This window comes from Seriola aureovittata, chromosome 3 (genome assembly GCF_021018895.1).
Source record: "Seriola aureovittata isolate HTS-2021-v1 ecotype China chromosome 3, ASM2101889v1, whole genome shotgun sequence".
In the NCBI taxonomy this organism is placed as follows: domain Eukaryota; kingdom Metazoa; phylum Chordata; class Actinopteri; order Carangiformes; family Carangidae; genus Seriola; species Seriola aureovittata.
This window is the reverse complement of record NC_079366.1, coordinates 19,639,061-19,657,466: the sequence shown is the minus strand read 5'-3', so window position 1 is coordinate 19,657,466 and position 18,406 is coordinate 19,639,061. Positions and strand designations below refer to the sequence as shown.

At 33.2% G+C, this 18,406-nt stretch overlaps 2 protein-coding genes across 4 annotated transcripts; one reads left to right on the top strand and one right to left on the bottom strand.

Moving 5' to 3' along the window:
- Nucleotides 1-207: 207 nt before the first annotated feature.
- Nucleotides 208-6,439, top strand: tacr3l (tachykinin receptor 3-like). Of its 2 annotated transcripts, XM_056369747.1 has the most exons (6): nt 208-918; nt 1,544-1,732; nt 1,933-2,083; nt 4,124-4,320; nt 4,417-4,648; nt 5,310-6,437. In XM_056369747.1, exons 1-5 carry the CDS (start codon nt 551-553, stop codon nt 4,637-4,639), a joined length of 1,128 nt encoding a protein of 375 aa, XP_056225722.1. In that variant the 5' UTR covers nt 208-550; the 3' UTR covers nt 4,640-4,648; nt 5,310-6,437. The 2 variants fall into 2 exon arrangements, with proteins under 2 accessions (XP_056225722.1, XP_056225713.1); XM_056369738.1 differs by having other exon boundaries at nt 4,417-6,439.
- A 158-nt stretch (nt 6,440-6,597) lies between these two features.
- Nucleotides 6,598-10,538, bottom strand: si:ch211-145b13.6 (erythroblast NAD(P)(+)--arginine ADP-ribosyltransferase). 2 transcript variants are annotated; one of them, XM_056371878.1, is made up of 6 exons: nt 10,384-10,524; nt 9,982-10,061; nt 9,426-9,569; nt 9,012-9,116; nt 8,197-8,903; nt 6,598-7,114 (listed from the first exon to the last, which is right to left on the bottom strand). In XM_056371878.1, the coding sequence occupies exons 4-6, from the start codon at nt 9,081-9,083 to the stop codon at nt 7,039-7,041; spliced, it is 855 nt and encodes a 284-aa protein (XP_056227853.1). In that variant the 5' UTR covers nt 9,084-9,116; nt 9,426-9,569; nt 9,982-10,061; nt 10,384-10,524; the 3' UTR covers nt 6,598-7,038. The 2 variants fall into 2 exon arrangements, with proteins under 2 accessions (XP_056227853.1, XP_056227851.1); XM_056371876.1 differs by lacking the exon at nt 9,982-10,061 and having other exon boundaries at nt 10,384-10,538.
- Nucleotides 10,539-18,406: the final 7,868 nt, after the last annotated feature.

Here is an 18,406-nt window from a genome sequence, read left to right as displayed (position 1 = left end):
GCCTCGATCTGTGTCACTGAGCTTATGGTTACATAATACAGACAAACCTGCATAAAATCCTGAAGCTATAAGCTTTTCTTTTCATGTCATGGTTATTAAGGATTAACTGTATCACACTCGGACTGATCCAAGGCTTGATACACACCTGTTTATCAGGTGTGTATCTCAGGTTGAGGGAGGAGGTTGAATGGAGGTGGGTGCCGATGTCTTCTAATGATGCATGATTACAGATTGTGAGCCAAACCGGCTTAAAATCATGAACTTACTTATCTCATATGATAGGGACAATTCATTTTCATTCATTCATAATTTTTATGTGCTTAGTGATTGTAGGTTGAAAGAAAAAACAGATGAACTAGTTTTTATGATTTTATTCTCTTCCCGGGAGTGATGGCAGGGAGTGGCATCAGGACCACACTCTCTCTGCCTCACTGGTCACATGTTAACACTCTTGCGCGTATGTTGCACATCAAGGGTGCCAAAGTGGTTTATGTCGCCTTCCAGCAGCGGGCTGACACAGACACAGACCCGACTGGGGGAAACTTGAGGAATGGCCTCTGAACGGGTTGGGCCCAATTCAACCCGAAATCTGACCAACCAGTTCGTGCAGCCGGCGTGGCGCATCGCGCTGTGGTCGGTGGCTTACAGCACCGTGCTGGCAGTGGCCGTTTTCGGAAACTTGATTGTGATTTGGATCATTCTGGCGCACAAGCGGATGAGGACCGTGACCAACTATTTCCTGCTGAACTTGGCTTTCTCTGATGTGTCGATGGCCGCTTTCAACACGCTTATCAACTTCGTCTACGCGGCTCATGGAGATTGGTACTTTGGAGAAGTGTACTGCAGGTTTCACAACTTCTTCCCGGTCACCGCTGTGTTCGCCAGCATCTATTCCATGAGTGCAATAGCCATCGACAGGTACGGCTGGGTGAGAAGTTCATATCGTAGAGCAGGCATGGAAGTGTTTTAGAAAGATTTCTTTTTCTTTTTCGATTTCTTTTTCGATTTCTTTTTTTGCAATAATTTTTATATATATATATATATATATATATATATATATATATATATATAAAATCATTTAAAGAATTCAGAAATTTGTCAGTTTATTTTTCGTATTTTAGGACAGCCTGCAATTTAATGTTTGATTGTTCAGGCCATGTGTCATTTGAAGAATGGCAGAGCTGTGAATGAAAATTAAAGGATTTTTGACATTTGCATTAATTGCAGTATAAACCATGCATGTATTCACCTCTATTTCATACTGGAAAAAGTTTCTATTGTTTTCTGTTATTTGTATGTTTTTGCTTAAATTATGATCAAATATTCCGTTGTAAAAAATTAAAATCTTTGCAATCATTAACAAATATCATGAGTGTCACAGTGACCCATTCTGCAAAATGCCTGCTGTGATAATGGCCACGTCTCTAAACCACCATGCTCATGTTACAGGACTTGCATTAAGCCCAACAAGCATATTTTTGTGATGTCTGTTTGCTTGTATTAATTTTCAGCTCATGACAGTGTTGTGACCTCTGCCCTGTAGGTACATGGCCATTATCCACCCTCTGAAGCCTCGTCTGTCGGCGAAGGCCACTATGGGAGTCATCGTCTGCATCTGGAGTCTGGCCGTGGTTCTGGCCTTCCCTCTCTGCTACTTCTCCACCACAAAAACTCTGCCCCGCAGGACCCTCTGCTATGTGGCCTGGCCCCGCATGGCCGACGACCACTTCATGTGAGAATACAGACACACTGACAATGCCCTTTGTTCTTGCTTGTGTCAGGCTTCATTATCATTATCATGGCAAAGCTGGGCTGGAATCTTGATTCTTATATTTATTCTTCTCTGTCATCTGATTGTGTCTAACCTTAACTGCATATCCTGCTTGTCACTGTATTAAAACATACTGGTGATTTGTTTCCTCACTTGTGCAGGTATCATATCATAGTGACAGTTCTGGTCTACTTACTGCCTTTAGTGGTGATGGGCATCACTTACACCATCGTGGGGGTGACGCTGTGGGGAGGGGAGATCCCGGGAGACTCATCTGATAACTATCACGGACAGCTCAGAGCCAAACGGAAGGTATAAACATGTTTATTTCATGTATTTATTTAGCTTGTGTTTTTGGAGTGGAAGAATACAGGTAGATCATGCACATGTACATAAGGTTTTGACTCAGATATAAAGTGTGACTCTAGTTCAATTTCATGTTTGTACTTACCTGGTAGTCCACAGTAAGACAGTTTGCACTTGTTCAAGGACAGCCTTTGCTGATGGGACTGAGTACAAGTGCAACAAAACATGGAGGCTGATCAAGGACTGAGGTTCAAACCCTTTTATTTGGAAGCATTTGCCCATTGAGAAAAGGAAAGTAGAAAAAGTAAAGCAAAAAAATGCAATAGGCTTATTCACAAACAGCTTTCAAGCTCACTCCCTTACTGCAGTGAATAAATGGTGACGAGAATAACAACAAAACCTTAACATCTCAGATAAAAAAAGAAGGAAAAAAAAAAAACAAACACTTTAATGGATTCTCATTATTGCATTATAATCTCCCAGCACCAGGGACAACAGTCCACAACAGAAGCAAGCCTCTGTGTTGAGAGACCTCTGCTGATTGGGGAGCAGGCAGAAAAACATTGCACAGCCAACTAAAATCAAAGTGATCATCAGTGGAACAAACAGTGTGCACGACTATCAGCTGAGATCAGTAAAATGTGTTGTGCAGCTCTGCAAAGCAAATTAGTTCAGTACTGTGAAGGGAATTAACATTCTCTTATAATTCTAATTAATTCCTTATTATCCCAAAACCACATACAGCGCAAACGTATCAGTGCAAGTACACTTTATCTGTTGTCATGCGCCAGTATACACAGCTTGTTCAGTTGCAGCTGCAGCCAAGAAGAAAAAGAAAGCATCCAGAGGCACTTGTTTTACTGTAGTTTGGCATCGTCAGCCAGACTACACAGCGAGCTCTGCAGCGGCCACTGTGAGGGTCGGGTTAAACAGGGTTTAAGGTCATCACAGCTGTCATGACGAGCATCTATCGAGACAGCTCTAGGATTAATGTCAAAGAATACAGTTTATCAAATATTGCAGATTATTCAGAGATGAGACAAGGGTTTTTCTGCGGAAGTTATTCAGTAAAAAGGATTTTATGGATGGGGGGAAAAAACACCAGCAACTTTTTTTTTTTTTTTTTTTTTTTTTTTTTTTTTTGACCAAATTACACCGATCAATTTCAGCTTAAACTCATATTTATCCTGTAAACTGAAGCAAGATGGAAGCAAAAAATGTGAACTTCAAAATAAAACTAACTTGGGGATAGATTCCCCCCCTGCAGCACAATGAAGAGCTGTGGGGGACAGCTCTTCATTGTGCTGCAACACACTAATGAATTCTGTGGCGCTCTCTCATCTGTCCTACCTGGACCCTGCTGGGTCTGGTGTGTCATCATTGACCTTTCCCTCTCTTCATACGGCATCCATTCTCATTGAATGGGGATGTCATGATCACAATGAAGGGAAATAAACAACAAACTCGCTACTTAAAGAGCTGCCATGGTTTCAACACATCCAAAAATCACAGTGAGAGTTAAAAGTCATTATGAAAAAACATTTTTTTTTTTTACTTAAAGCTTTTTTTTACTTAAAGCTGCCCATATATATATATATATATATTATATATATATATATATATATATATATATATATATATATATATATTATATATATATATATAATATATATATATATATATATATATCATATATATATATATAGATATGGACTTACAAAAATACAGCTAAATAAGAGTTTTATTTCATATGCAGGTAAATCTAATGACAACTGCATTTACCATAATCCTTTGTTTGCTGTGACTTGTAATGTTCTGTTTACTCAGCCAATATGCTTTCAGTTTGTTTGAGTGATGTAATCTAAACTAATTCCCTTTTTGGAAAGAGCTGTACTTTTAGCCAAGCTAATCTATACTATTTACTCCTGTGCTTTTATTGTGACATGTTCAAATTCTTCATGTTTTTATTTAAAAAAAAAAAAAAAAAAAAAAACTTGGAGTGATCCTCTGTTGATGAATTTTGCATTTCTCTCTTTTCTCTTGCAGGTTGTGAAGATGATGATCATTGTTGTGGTGACCTTTGCCCTCTCCTGGCTTCCCTATCATGTCTTCTTCATTGTGACGGGTCTTAACAAGCGTTTGAGCAAGTGGAAGTACATCCAGCAGGTTTACCTGTCAGTGCTGTGGCTGGCAATGAGCTCCACTATGTACAACCCCATCATCTACTGCTGCCTCAACAACAGGTGAGTACATATACACCACAACCCCAAAACACACATGTATGCACTGTTTGTGGACACAACAGCATATTTACACATCAGCGTTTGATTTGGCTGCAGGTTCCGCGCTGGTTTCAAGCAGGTTTTCCGCTGGTGTCCCTTTGTGAGGGTCTCAAGCTATGATGAGCTGCAGCTCCAAAATACAAGACTTCGACCAGGTCACCAGAGCAGCATGTGCACCCTCTCTCGGGTTGACACCAGCATCCTCAGCAAGAACAAGAGCACTTGTTCTCGTGGTAACCGGTCAAGACTCAACTCTGAGCCCAATAATGAAGACAGTTAGTTTCTCCAGGTGAATGCTCACTGGGTTTTATTTTATGTATTTTGAGTTGACAAATGCTGATTTTAGTGGTTGTTGTTGTTGTTGTTGTTGTTGTTGTTGTTTATTCATAAAGCCAATAAATATTAATCAATTTGGATTAGTGTGGTGAAATCTGGGAATAGTTTTGATTTTTACACAACAGTGGTTTTCAGTCTGAGGTGTGCCTCCTTTGGAGAGCATGGGAGAGTTGAAGATATGTTTTGGAGCACATTTTATCTAAAAAGAAAAAAAGGTTGCATACTCCAGTTTAAGGGTATTTTAATCTGAAATCATACATGATACGCATCATTTTAGAAGATTGTGACTTACACTTTCTGAGGATGTCATTATCTCTGAACATTGCAAATAAAGTTCCATAAACCTGCTTAGAGCTCATAGAAATAACAGTCCTTATAACTGCTGAACTTGCCTGAGAATTGAGTTATAAAGTTTTCTTCATCGTCAAAGTAATGCAGTGATAGTTTTCTGTAAAAGAGGGGTAGGAGATCGGGTGGCAGTTATCTCATCTTTATTCTGATGGGGATCCCCAGCGCTATTAGACTTTGCAAACCCCTGCACTACACCAACACTTGGGCCTTGTGTACAGTTGATTTTAGCTTTTTTTTTTTTTTTTTTTTTTTTGTCTCTACAGTGTGCCTGAGTGAGGATTGTCAGCCGTGATGGAGATCTGTTTTTCAATTTATCAAAACTGATCAATACATTTGAATTTTTTGACAAATAGTGTTATACAAAATATCTGATATCTTCTGACATGCTGTTTTTTGATTTGAAAAGTTCATTTGTTTTTAGTCATAAAATGCTACTGTTCATGAGTTATAAATCTTATTTTGTTGTTGTTTTGTATGTATTGGGCTTATTTGTGTAAATAGACCAAATGATGTGAGGCAATTTTGCAAAATCCAAAAAGATTTCAACCAGTCAGCATGAGATTAATGTATATGTGGATATTTAACATTGTTATTGTAGGAAAGTGTTCAGCATTTCATTAACACAGCATTTCATTGATTATATTTTCCTAAAGGGATGATGTGTACTGCACCTTATTGGGTTTGATTAATTTTGATAATTTAAAAACTATTGATGTTTTGGTAAAATATGGTTGGTGGTTTAAGCGAACATATTTTAAATGTCTGAATTATATTTATATATTAGATGTTTGATATGTTTTTATTTTTCTATGTTGTTTTTGTCATACAAAGGTCCATGATTCAATCCTGTAAGAACAAGTACCCAAACTATAAGTGGCATTTCTGTTTTGTTGGTTAAGTAACTGAGCTCAAAGGCAATCACTTGTCACACATCATAATATTATTTGTTAAGCTGCATTTGCCATTTTCTAATCACATTTGTTTAATATTCACAGCACGCTATTATATAACATAGTATATGTATTTGATTAAATGCTGTACTTACTGTAGACATACTGTGTATTTAATGCCATCACACCATTACTCAGTGGATTATATCAACAATAACTGCAACATTGCTGCTCACCCTGTTTCTCTTAGCTGGAGAAAGCATGTGCCATTTTAAAATGTACTTTTTTGGGGATAATAAGAGTTACTCTTTACTGTATCTATGCTTAAAAAAAATGTATATCTATTTGCACTGAATGGTGTTTTATTGTTGCAATATGATGTTAAATTACTATAAACACTAACCATGTCTCTGAACAACCACTGTGTTACATTTTTATTTGTCATAATAGTGGTGTCAGATCAGAAAATGTTTGTCATTCTGTGAGACATGGATCAGCATCATGTTATATTGGTCCTGTTGGACCTCCTGAATATAATGTGAAAGCTTTTTGAGTTTGACATCTTTCCCAGTGTTTGGCATAGTTGCCACATGAAGAGATGCTTAGAGATCAGTCCTGAAACATACATAGCTGTGTAAAAAAAGCAGGAGGCAAGACAAGGGCAGTTCAACCAATTTATTTGTTTATGTATTTTTTTAAAGTTCAACCCTCTCTCCCAAATGCTGTGAAAGCTGATGATTGAAATTTCCTTATACACCCTGGTGACTTAGGCATTAAGACGGCAATCATAAACTGCAACATTCTCAGTTCTCATCTTGCTGAGGACTTCACTCCCATGACTAGTTTTAGAAATATTGATATAAGTAAATGATATACAGTAAAATAAACAGGACATCTGTTCAAAGCATGTGGTAGAAGTAATTAAAAAACTATGACATGAGTATATATTTGCAGCCGACTATATAAGCTTTCAGCACCTTAACAGGCAGACATTACAGAAAAATAGTTTTATCATTGTTCAAGCTGTAAAAAACAAAGCAGTGTTTTTTCATTTTACTAACTCTCAGCTGTCTCAGCAGTCTGAGATGCTAATTGTTCTTGCTTAGCAGTTCAAGAAAAAAAGAGATAAAGCCACAAGCACCAACACAAGCCACTGGTTGGAGACATCCGCTGGAGACCTACAGAGAGAGAGACAAACAAAGACAGATTAATATATTTTGATATCAAAATATCTTAAGTTCTGAAAATCTATTTTCTCAATCAGTTTCTTGGGTGTTCCTACTTGAGGATGAAATTTTCTACCAAAATTCTTAAGACCTTCTGGTTTATTTCACATGAGAGATTCTGTTTTGTTTGTTCTCTGCTCTTGGCTGTGAATCGTTTCGAGTTGTTTCAACTGAAAAACATCCATAGAAATCAGATATCATATTCCTTAACATTCCCTAAAAATTTCGCCCAAACATTTTCATCTGTTTCTCAAGAAATAATGTACTGATCAAAAAAATCTGGTGTATTTATGGCGTTGACATCTATAAGTTTGTATGATTAACAATTAATTCTTACTAAGAGTAAGAATTACAGTGCATGTGGCACCACCAGCATTTATGAATGCTTACATCAGTATTTAATTAATGTAACAGAATTACACAATAACGAGTGGTTGCAACATAGCAGTGAGACAATTCATACAGCTGTAAAACAGATGAACTATATAATGCTGATGTCATCATTTCACACAACAAGTAATAAATTCATACAATTGTGTTGCATATAAGGCTTTAAGACAGATTGTTTGGCCTTGGCAGAGGTATGCACTCCACTGAGTGCCACTCTAGTTTGGTAATATTGTCAGCACTGCCAGTCGCATCGGATCAAGCCACACCCACACATAAAGGCATCATTTCCACAGTGGATTCCAAAATCCTGTTTTATTCCAAATTACAAAGATTTAATTTAATTTTCAGGGCCTTTGAAATATATTATTCTCCATTACATGGGCTTAGAACTTCAAGGGACTGTTTTGGGTGAAGAGCAGTTCAAAGTCACATACAGTCAGCTAAAACTATATGGTCTCTCTATTACAAATATTTGACGCCAAACAATTTCTCATTTATTATTCAGAACTGTGTAACTTTCAATGATTACATACACAGTTTTGATAAAGAAATCACAGACAGTACAACCTCATGATTCAGAGCTTATTTTTTGTTAATAATCATGGGATAGAGCAACACATTTCATTTTATAAATTGTGTCTTACCGTGAAATGTAGCAGTCATGATGGCTCTCCACTTTGGAATGTTGCAAAACAATCTCCCTGTACTTAATCCCTTCAGCTTTTTCATCTTTGTCATTTACACTCTCCACGGTGAACACTTCAGCTGGAGATAGCAAGAGTGCACTGACAATGTCCTTGGTACAATTGTTGTCATTCATGTTGACAAAGAAGCAAGAAGTGATGTTAAAAACCAATTTCTCATCCAAGTCTTCAAATTTCTTAAACGAACTAAAGTCTGCCTCAACTTTCTTGAACTGTCCAAGTCTCACTTTTGAGCCTACGTTTGCCTTGTATTGTTGTTCTGCCAAAAAATATCCAGTTTTGCATTTGTTTGCCTTCATGGAACGCATGAGCAGGAAGTGAAGAGACTTGAAATGGAACTGGTTTTCATAAGTGCTAACATTTACGCCCATTGTCTCCACTTCATTGTTGAAGGTCTTCAGAAAGTCTCCATCCCCATTAACATATGCCAAAAGTGCAAGACGCTCTTCTTTTATTCCTCCTGGCATCTGCTGTGCACACTGGGGTTTTGAATTCCATGCTTTCTTGAAGCCCTGACTTTGGTTTAGCTCTTTTTCTAAAATGCCTGAATTGATAAGCTTCTCCTTGGTCTCTTTATGGCAGTTACTGTACAAGGCATCAACAGCATTTTCGGCCATGTCCAGGAGTTTTGTCTCCTGTGCAGCCAGCTTTAATGGAGTATGGAAATGAAAACATAGTTTCAAGAGAAGAAATTATTTTTCTTAACATAACATCTCAAGTTTTGAATGGTCATTTGTAAGATGAATAATACTTACTCTGTAGAAGAGAGATGTGAAAACGACTGTAGCAAGAAGCAGTTTTCTTCCATCCCACATTTTAAAGGGCATCTTCTTGTCTCTGTCTATAATCTACACAGACCTCTGTAACAGAAATGAGAGCAAAGCATTGCAGGATCAAACTTGAATAGAAAGATTTGTGATGTTATTCATAGTTCAGGAATGGGATGGTCTAGTGTGTTGCTCAGATACATTGTTTAGACAAGCCCTCAATCTTCTTTTATCAGTTTTCTCTCCCTGGAATACAGCAACCACCCCAACCACCCACGCCCATGTTCACCCCCCCGCCCCCCCCCACACTCACACACAGACACACAAGATTAAAAATTTATGTGAGTAAAGTTTCAACACTAAGATGGAAAGCAGATGTTGAAAATATTGAAAGGCACATACCTTTAGCAAGTAGAATTAAATTGTGGGAGCACTAAAAAGAAATCAAGTCCTTGTACTATGAACCGCAGGGGTGTGATCAATTTCTGTAGCGCACATCTCTGGGAAGTGAAGAACTTATCTCGCCAAGCAGCCCTGTTTGCTTTCCTGTGGAAGGAAACTCAGTTGCTGATTTGCTACTGATATTTTTACAACCAAGACAAGCCCACATTAATGGTCTTCTTTAATTTGAATAATCTTTCTTTCTTTCTTTCTTTCTTTCTTTCTTTCTTTCTTTCTTTCTATATTTTCTCACTTTGTTTCATAAAATATAGGTTCTACTTAGCCGTTATGAGCAGGATATAAAGATTTAATAAATGGTTTATAACACACTACCCTTTAGTTGTCAGCAGATAAGATATAACTTCTCCTGGACACATAAGTTGAGGCTGCTTTATAAACAGATATTGAATGACAATATTATATATATATGTCTAATATGAAATATGTCTACACGACATACAAGAAATACTTTATACTGTGTTATAAACCATTTATTAAATGTTTAATTTATACTCACATGCCCATATGAATACTGAAACATTTTTTTCTTGCTGTAATCATCCCTCCTGTTGCAACTGAGCATTAAAAGATCCCTTCCTGTGTAAATGATGGAAGACAAAATCCTGAGTCGTTTTCCTGTGCAAAGTTTGTCTGAAGTTTTAATGAGAGTTCAGCAGTCTGAGTTAGAGAGACGGGCACCCTCCAGAGTAACATGAGTGAAATTGCACCAAACTTTTCAAAATCGTCCAGCCACTCCCAACCAAAATATCAGGGAATAGTTCTCCATACTAGGTCTTTTAAAAAAATTTTAAAGATATGAATAATTGGTTAAAAATCAGTTACACATGGGCCAAAAAGTGAATAAACATAATAACAATAAAATAACATTCCTTACTGCACAAATACTGATGACTAATACCTGATGACTATATGAGTGGTGTGTTCCTTGGTATTCCTTGGAGATGCGGCTTGTGAACAGCTACTTCCCATTCTGCAAATCCATGTTCAACATCCAGGCCTCCTTTCAGTTCCTTCCTTCCTTTCTCGCTGGTACAGTGCTAGTCTGCTCGAGCTCAATTTTCCAGAGCACTGACAGGAGCACTGACCCCATAGCTGTTCTGGCTGAGCGGAAATAACAAGAGGAGGGGTGCTGGATTGACAACATCCCATGCTATCTGGATACCAATAGTGTAAGGCTGAAGTGCAGGGGCAGTGCATGGAATCTGAAATAGTTATTAAATTTTTTTGTTATATCATAAAAATGTCATAGCATAGGAAGGCATACAAATCTCAAAAAACATAATAGTATATTAAAGGATAAATATAAAAAAAAACATCATAATATAGTATGGCCTGAAATGTAATAATATAGTAAGGCATAAAAATGTCAAAGAACTTCATGATATAGAAATGCATAAAATCGTCAGAATAAGTAATATTATAGTACAGCATAAACATGTAAAAAAATGTCATAGTATATTATGACATAAAAAGTCATGGAATAGTATGTCATAAAATATCAAAATATCCTAAGATATTACAGCCGCCAATTAATCTAATGCACATGTCTTTGGATTGCCGGAGGAAGGCAGAGTACCCAAGAAAAACCCATGCAGGCAGAGGGAGAACATGCAAATTCCACACAGAATGGCCAAAAATATATAAAAAACGTGATAGTATATTATGGCATACCAAAGTCATAGTATAATAAACTATATAAAGTAATAGGATAATAAGGCATAAAAAGTAGTAGTATGGTAAGGCTTAAAAAGTCATAGTATAGTAAAGATATAAAAAGTCATAAAAACCTCATAGTATAGTGAGGCATAAAGTCATGAAAACCTAATAGTATAGTAAGACATAAAAAGTCATAGTATGATAAGGCATGAAAAGTCATATAAACCTCATAGTATAGCAAGGCATTAATGTCATAGTATAGTAAGGCATAAAAATATAACAAGTGAGGAACAAAAAGTCATACAAATCTCATGGTATAGTAAGGCATAAAAAGTCATAGTATAGTATAGCATAAAAACTGATAAAAAGTCAGAGAATTGTACAGCATAAGACATAGTCTAGTCTAGTATATGAAGGCATAAAAAGTAACAGTATAGTGAGGCATAAAAAGTCATAAAAAGTCATAGTATGTTAAGGCTTAAAAAGTCATAGTATAGTAAGGCATAAAAAGTCATAAAAACCACATAATATAGTAAGGCATAAAAAGTCATAAAAATGTCATACTATAATAAGGCATAAAAAGTCATAGTATATAAGGCATAAAAAGTCATAATATTGTAAGGCATAAAAAGTCGTAAAAAACGACAGTATAGTAAGGCATAAAAAGTCAGAGTATAGTATGGCATAAAAACTGATAAAAAGTCAGAGTATTGTAAAGCATAAGACATAAAGTCTAGTATATGAAGGCATAAAAAGTAACAGTATAGAAAGGCATAAAAAGTCATAAAAAGTCATAGTATGGTAAGGCTTAAAAAGTCATAGTATAGTAAAGATATAAAAAGTGATAAAAAGTCAGAGTATTGTAAAGCATAAGACATAAAAAGTCATAAAAACGACATGGTATAGTAAGAAATAAAAAGTCATAAAAAAGTCATACTATAGTAAGGCATAAAAAGTCATAGTATATAAGGCATAAAAAGTCATAATATAGTAAGGCATAAAAAGTCATACAAAACGACAGTGTAGTAAGGCATAAAAAGTCATAGTATAGTAAAGCATAAAAAGTCATAAAAACATAGTATACTAAGACATAAAAAGTCATAGTAAGGCATAAAAAGTCATTAAAAAATCATACTATAGTAAGCCATAAAAATCGTAAAAACGTCATAGTATAGTAAGGCAAAAAACGTCATAGTATAGTAGGGCAGAAAAAGTCATAAAGACAGTATAGTAAGTCATAAAGTGTCATAGTATAAAGTCATAAAAACGTAATAATATAGTAAGGAAGAAAAAATCATAAAAACGTCATACTTTAGTAATGCATAAAAAGTCATGGTATAGTAAGGCAGAAGAAGTCATAAAAACATCATAGTATAGTAAGACATAAAAAGTGATAAAAATATTGTATAGTAAGGCATGAAAAGTCATAAAAATATCATAGTATATGAAGGCATAATAATTCGTAGTATAATTAGGCATAAAAAGTCATTAAAGCGTCATAGTATAGTAAGGCATAAAACATCATAGTATAGTAAGGCAGAAAAAATCATAAAAAGGTCTTAGTATAGTAAGGCATAAAAAGTCATAAAAAGGTCTTAGTATAGTAAGGCATAAAATGTCATAAAAACATCACAGTATAGTAAGGCATAAAAAGTCATAAAAACGACAGGATAGTAAGGCATAAAAACGTCTTAAAAACATCATAGTATAGTAAGGCATAAAAAGTCATATTATAGTAAGGCATAAAAAGTCATAGTATAAAAAGTCATAAAAACGACATCGTATAAAAAGTCATGAAAACGACATAGGATAGTAAGGCATAAAAAGTCATAGTATGGTAAGGCATAAAAAGTCATAAAAACGTCAGAGTATAGTAAGGCATAAAAAGTCATAGTATAGTAAGGCATAAAAAGTCATAAAAACTTCAGCATATAGTAAGGCATAAAAAGTCATAAAAACTTCAGCATATAGTAAGGCATAAAAAGTCATAAAAACGACATAGTATAATAAGGCATTAAATGTCATAGTATAGTTAGGCATAAAAAGTCATATTATAAAAAGTCATAAAAACGTCATAGTATAGTAAGGCATAAAAAATCATAAAAACGTCATAGTATAGTAAGGCATAAAAACGTCATAATATAGTAAGGCAAAAAAGTCATGAAAACGACATAGGATAGTAAGGCATAAAAAGTCATAGTATGGTAAGGCATAAAAAGTCTTAAAAACGTCATAGTATAGTAAGGCATAAAAAGTCATAAAAACATCATGGTATAGTAAGGCATAAAAAGGAATAAAAACTACATAGGATAGTAAGGCATAAAAAGTCATAATATAGTAAGGCATAAAAAGTCATAAAAACATCATAGTATAGAAAGGCATAAAAAGTCATGAAAACGTCATAGTATAGTAAGGCATAAAAATTCATAAAAATATCATGGTATAGTAAGGCATAAAAAGTCATAGTATAGTAAGGCATAAAAAGTCCTAAAAACATCATAGTATAGCAAGGCATAAAAAGTCATAAAAACGACATTGTATAAAAAGTCATAAAAACGACATTGCATAAAAAGTCATAAAAACGACAAAGGATAGTAAGGCATAAAACATCATAGTATAGTAAGGCAGAAAAAATCATAAAAAGGTCTTAGTGTAGTAAGGCATAAAAAGTCATAAAAAGGACATAGTATAGTAAGGCATAAAAAGTCATATTGTAGTAAGGCATAAAAAGTCATAAAAAGGACATAGTATAGTAAGGCATAAAACATCATAGTATAGTAAGGCAGAAAAAATCATAAAAAGGTCTTAGTGTAGTAAGGCATAAAAAGTCATAAAAATGACATAGTATAGTAAGGCATAAAAACATCATAGTATAATAAGGCAAAAAAGTCATAATAACGACAGGATAGTAAGGCATAAAATGTCATAAAAACATCATAGTATAGTAAGGCATAAAAAGTCATAAAAACGACAGGATAGTAAGGCATAAAAAGTCATAAAAACATCATAGTATAGTAAGGCATAAAAAGTCATAGTATAGTAAGGCATAAAAAGTCATAGTATAGTAAGGCATAAAAAGTCATAGTATAGTAAGACATAAAAAGTCATAAAAAAGTCATAGTATAGTAAGGCATAAAAAGTCATAGTATAGTAAGGCATAAAAAGGCATAAAAAGTCATAAAAACATCATGGTATAGTAAGGCTTAAAAAGTCATAGTATAGTAAGGCATAAAAAGTCATATTATAGTAAGGCATAAAAAGTCATAGTATAAAAAGTCATAAAAACGTCATAGTATAGTAAGGCATAAAAAGTCATAGTATAGTAAGGCATAAAAAGTCATAAAAACGTCATAATATAGTAAGGCAAAAAAGTCATGAAAACGACATAGGATAGTAAGGCATAAAAAGTCATAGTATAGTAAGGCATAAAAAGTCATAAAAACATCATAGTATAGTAAGGCATAAAAAGTCATAAAAACGTCATAGTATAGTAAGGCATAAAAAGTCATAGTATAGTAAGGCATAAAAAGTCACAAAAACGTCATCATATAGTAAGACATAAAAAGTCATAAAAAGTCATAATATAAAAAGTCATAAAAACGTCATAGTATAGTAAGGCATAAAAAGTCATAAAAACATCATGGTATAGTAAGGCATAAAAAGAAATAAAAACTACATAGGATTGTAAGGCATAAAAAGGAATAAAAACTACATAGAATAGTAAGGCATAAAAAGTCATAAAAACTTCATAGTATAGTAAGGCATAAAAAGTCATAAAAACGTCATAGTATAATAAGGCATAAAAAGTCATAAAAATATCATGGTATAGTAAGGCATAAAAAGTCATAGTATAAAAACTCATAAAAACGTCAGTATAGTAAGGCATAAAAAGTCATAAAAACATCATAGTATAGTAAGGCATAAAAAGGCATAAAAAGTCATATTATAGTAAGGCATAAAAAGTCATAAAAACATCATAGTATAGTAAGGCATAAAAAGTCATAAAAACATCATAGTATAGTAAGGCATAAAAAGTCATAGTATAGTAAGGCATAAAAAGTCATAAAAAAGCAATCGTATAGTAAGGCATAAAAAGTCTTAAAAAGTCATAATATCGTAAGGCATAAAAAGTCATAAAAATTTCATAGTATAGTAAGGCATAAAAAGTCATAGTATAGTAAGGCATAATAATTCATAAAAACGTCATAGTATAGTAAGGCATAAAAATTCATAGTATAGTAAGGCATAAAAAGTCATAAAAACATCATGGTATAGTAAGGCTTAAAAAGTCATAGTATAGTAAGGCATAAAAAGTCATAGTATAGTAAGGCATAAAAAGTCATAGTATAAAAAGTCATAAAAACGTCATAGTATAGTAAGGCATAAAAAGTCATAGTATAGTAAGGCATAAAAAGTCATAAAAAACATAGTATAGTAAGGCATAAAAAGTCATAAAAACGTCATAGTATAGTAAGGCATAAAAAGTCATAGTATAGTAAGGCATAAAAAGGCATAAAAAGTCACAAAAACGTCATCATATAGTAAGACATAAAAAGTCATAAAAAGTCATAATATAAAAAGTCATAAAAACGTCATAGTATAGTAAGGCATAAAAAGTCATAAAAACATCATGGTATAGTAAGGCATGAAAAGAAATAAAAACTACATAGGATTGTAAGGCATAAAAAGGAATAAAAACTACATAGGATAGTAAGGCATAAAAAGTCATAAAAACTACATAGGATAGTAAGGCATAAAAAGTCATAAAAACATCATAGTATAGTAAGGCATAAAAAGTCATAAAAACGTCATAGTATAATAAGGCATAAAAAGTCATAAAAATATCATGGTATAGTAAGGCATAAAAAGGCATAAAAAGTCATATTATAGTAAGGCATAAAAAGTCATAAAAACATCATAGTATAGTAAGGAATAAAAAGTCATAAAAACGACATAGTATAGTAAGGCATAAAAAGTCATAGTATAGTAAGGCATAAAAAGTCATAAAAAAGCAATCGTATAGTAAGGCATAAAAAGTCTTAAAAAGTCATAATATCGTAAGGCATAAAAAGTCATAAAAATGTCATAGTATAGTAAGGCATAAAAAGTCATAGTATAGTAAGGCATAAAAAGTCATAAACACGACATAGGATAGTAAGGCATGAAAAGTCATAGTTTAGTAAGTCATAAAAAGTAATATTATAGTAAGGCATAAAAAGTCATAAAAACATCATAGTATAGTAAGGCATAATAAGTCATAGTATAGTAAGGCATAAAAAGTCTTAAAAAGTCATAATATCGTAAGGCATAAAAAGTCATAAAAACGTTATAGTATAGTAAGGTATAAAAAGTCATAGTATAAAAAGTCATAAAAACGTCATAGTATAGTAAGGCAAAAAAGTCATAAAAACGACATAGGATAGTAAGGCATAAAAAGTCATAGTATAGTAAGGTATAAAAAGTCACAAAAACGTCATCATATAGTAAGGCATAAAAAGTCATAAAAACGACATAGGATAGTAAGGCATTAAAAGTCATAGTATATTAAGGCATAAAAAGTCACAAAAACGTCATCGTATAGTAAGGCATAAAAAGTCATAAAAACATCATAGTATAGTAAGGCATAAAAAGTCATAAAAACGTCATAGTATAGTAAGGCATAAAAAGTCATAAAAATATCATGGTATAGAAAGGCTTAAAAAGTCATAGTATAGTAAGGCATAAAAACGACATAGTATAGTAAGGCATAAAAACATCATAGTATAGTAAGGCAAAAAAGTCATTAAAACGACATAGGATAGTAAGGCATAAAAAGTCACAAAAATGTCATCATATAGTAAGGCATAAAAAGTCATAAAAACGTCATAGTATAGTAAGGCATAAAAAGTCATAGTATAGTAAGACATAAAAAGTCATAAAAACGTCATAGTATAGTAAGGCATAAAAAGTCATAGTATAAAAAGTCATAAAAACGTCATAATATAGTAAGGCAAAAAAGTCATGAAAACGACAGGATAATAAGGCATAAAAAATCATAGTATAGTAAGGCATAAAAAGAAACAAAAACGTCATCATATAGTAAGGCATAAAAAGTCATAAAAACGTCGTAGTATAGTAAGGCATAAAAAGTCATATAAACATCATGGTATAGTAAGGCATAAAAAGGAATAAAAACTACATAGGATAGTAAGGCATAAAAAGTCATAAAAACGTCATAGTATAGTAAGGCATAAAAAGTCATAGTATAGTAAGGCATAAAAAGTCATAGTATAGTAAGGCATAAAAAGTCATAGTATAAAAAGTCATAAAAACGTCATAGTATAGTAAGGCATAAAAAGTCATAAAAACGTCATAATATAGTAAGGCAAAAAAGTCATGAAAACGACATAGGATAGTAAGGCATAAAAACATCATAATATAGTAAGGCAAAAAAGTCATAAAAACGACATAGGATAGTAAGGCATAAAAATTCATAGTATAGTAAGGCATAAAAAGTCACAAAAACGTCATCATATAGTAAGTCATAAAAAGTCATAAAAACGACATAGGATAGTAAGGCATAAAAAGTCATAGTATAGTAAGGCATAAAAAGTCATAGTATAGTAAGACATAAAAAGTCATAAAAACGTCATAGTATAGTAAGGCATAAAAAGTCATAAAAATATCATGGTATAGTAAGGCTTAAAAAGTCATAGTATAGTAAGGCATAAAAAGTCATAGTATAGTAAGGCATAAAAAGTCATAAAAACATCATGATATAGTAAGGCATAAAAAGTCATAGTATAGTAATGCATAAAAAGTCATAGTATAGTAAGGCATAAAAAGTCATAAAAACGTCATAGTATAGTAAGGCATAAAAAGTCATAGTATAGTAAGGCATAAAAAGTCATAGTATAGTAAGACATAAAAAGTCATAAAAACGTCATAGTATAGTAAGGCATAAAAAGTCATAAAAATATCATGGTATAGTAAGGCTTAAAAAGTCATAGTATAGTAAGGCATAAAAAGTCATAGTATAGTAAGGCATAAAAAGTCATAAAAACATCATGGTATAGTAAGGCTTAAAAAGTCATAGTATAGTAAGGCATAAAAAGTCATAGTATAGTAAGGCTTAAAAAGTCATAGTATAGTAAGGCATAAAAAGTCATAGTATAGTAAGGCATAAAAAGTCATAGTATAAAAAGTCATAAAAACGTCATAGTATAGTAAGGCATAATAAGTCATAAAAAGTCATAGTTTAGTAAGGCATAAAAAGTCATAAAAAC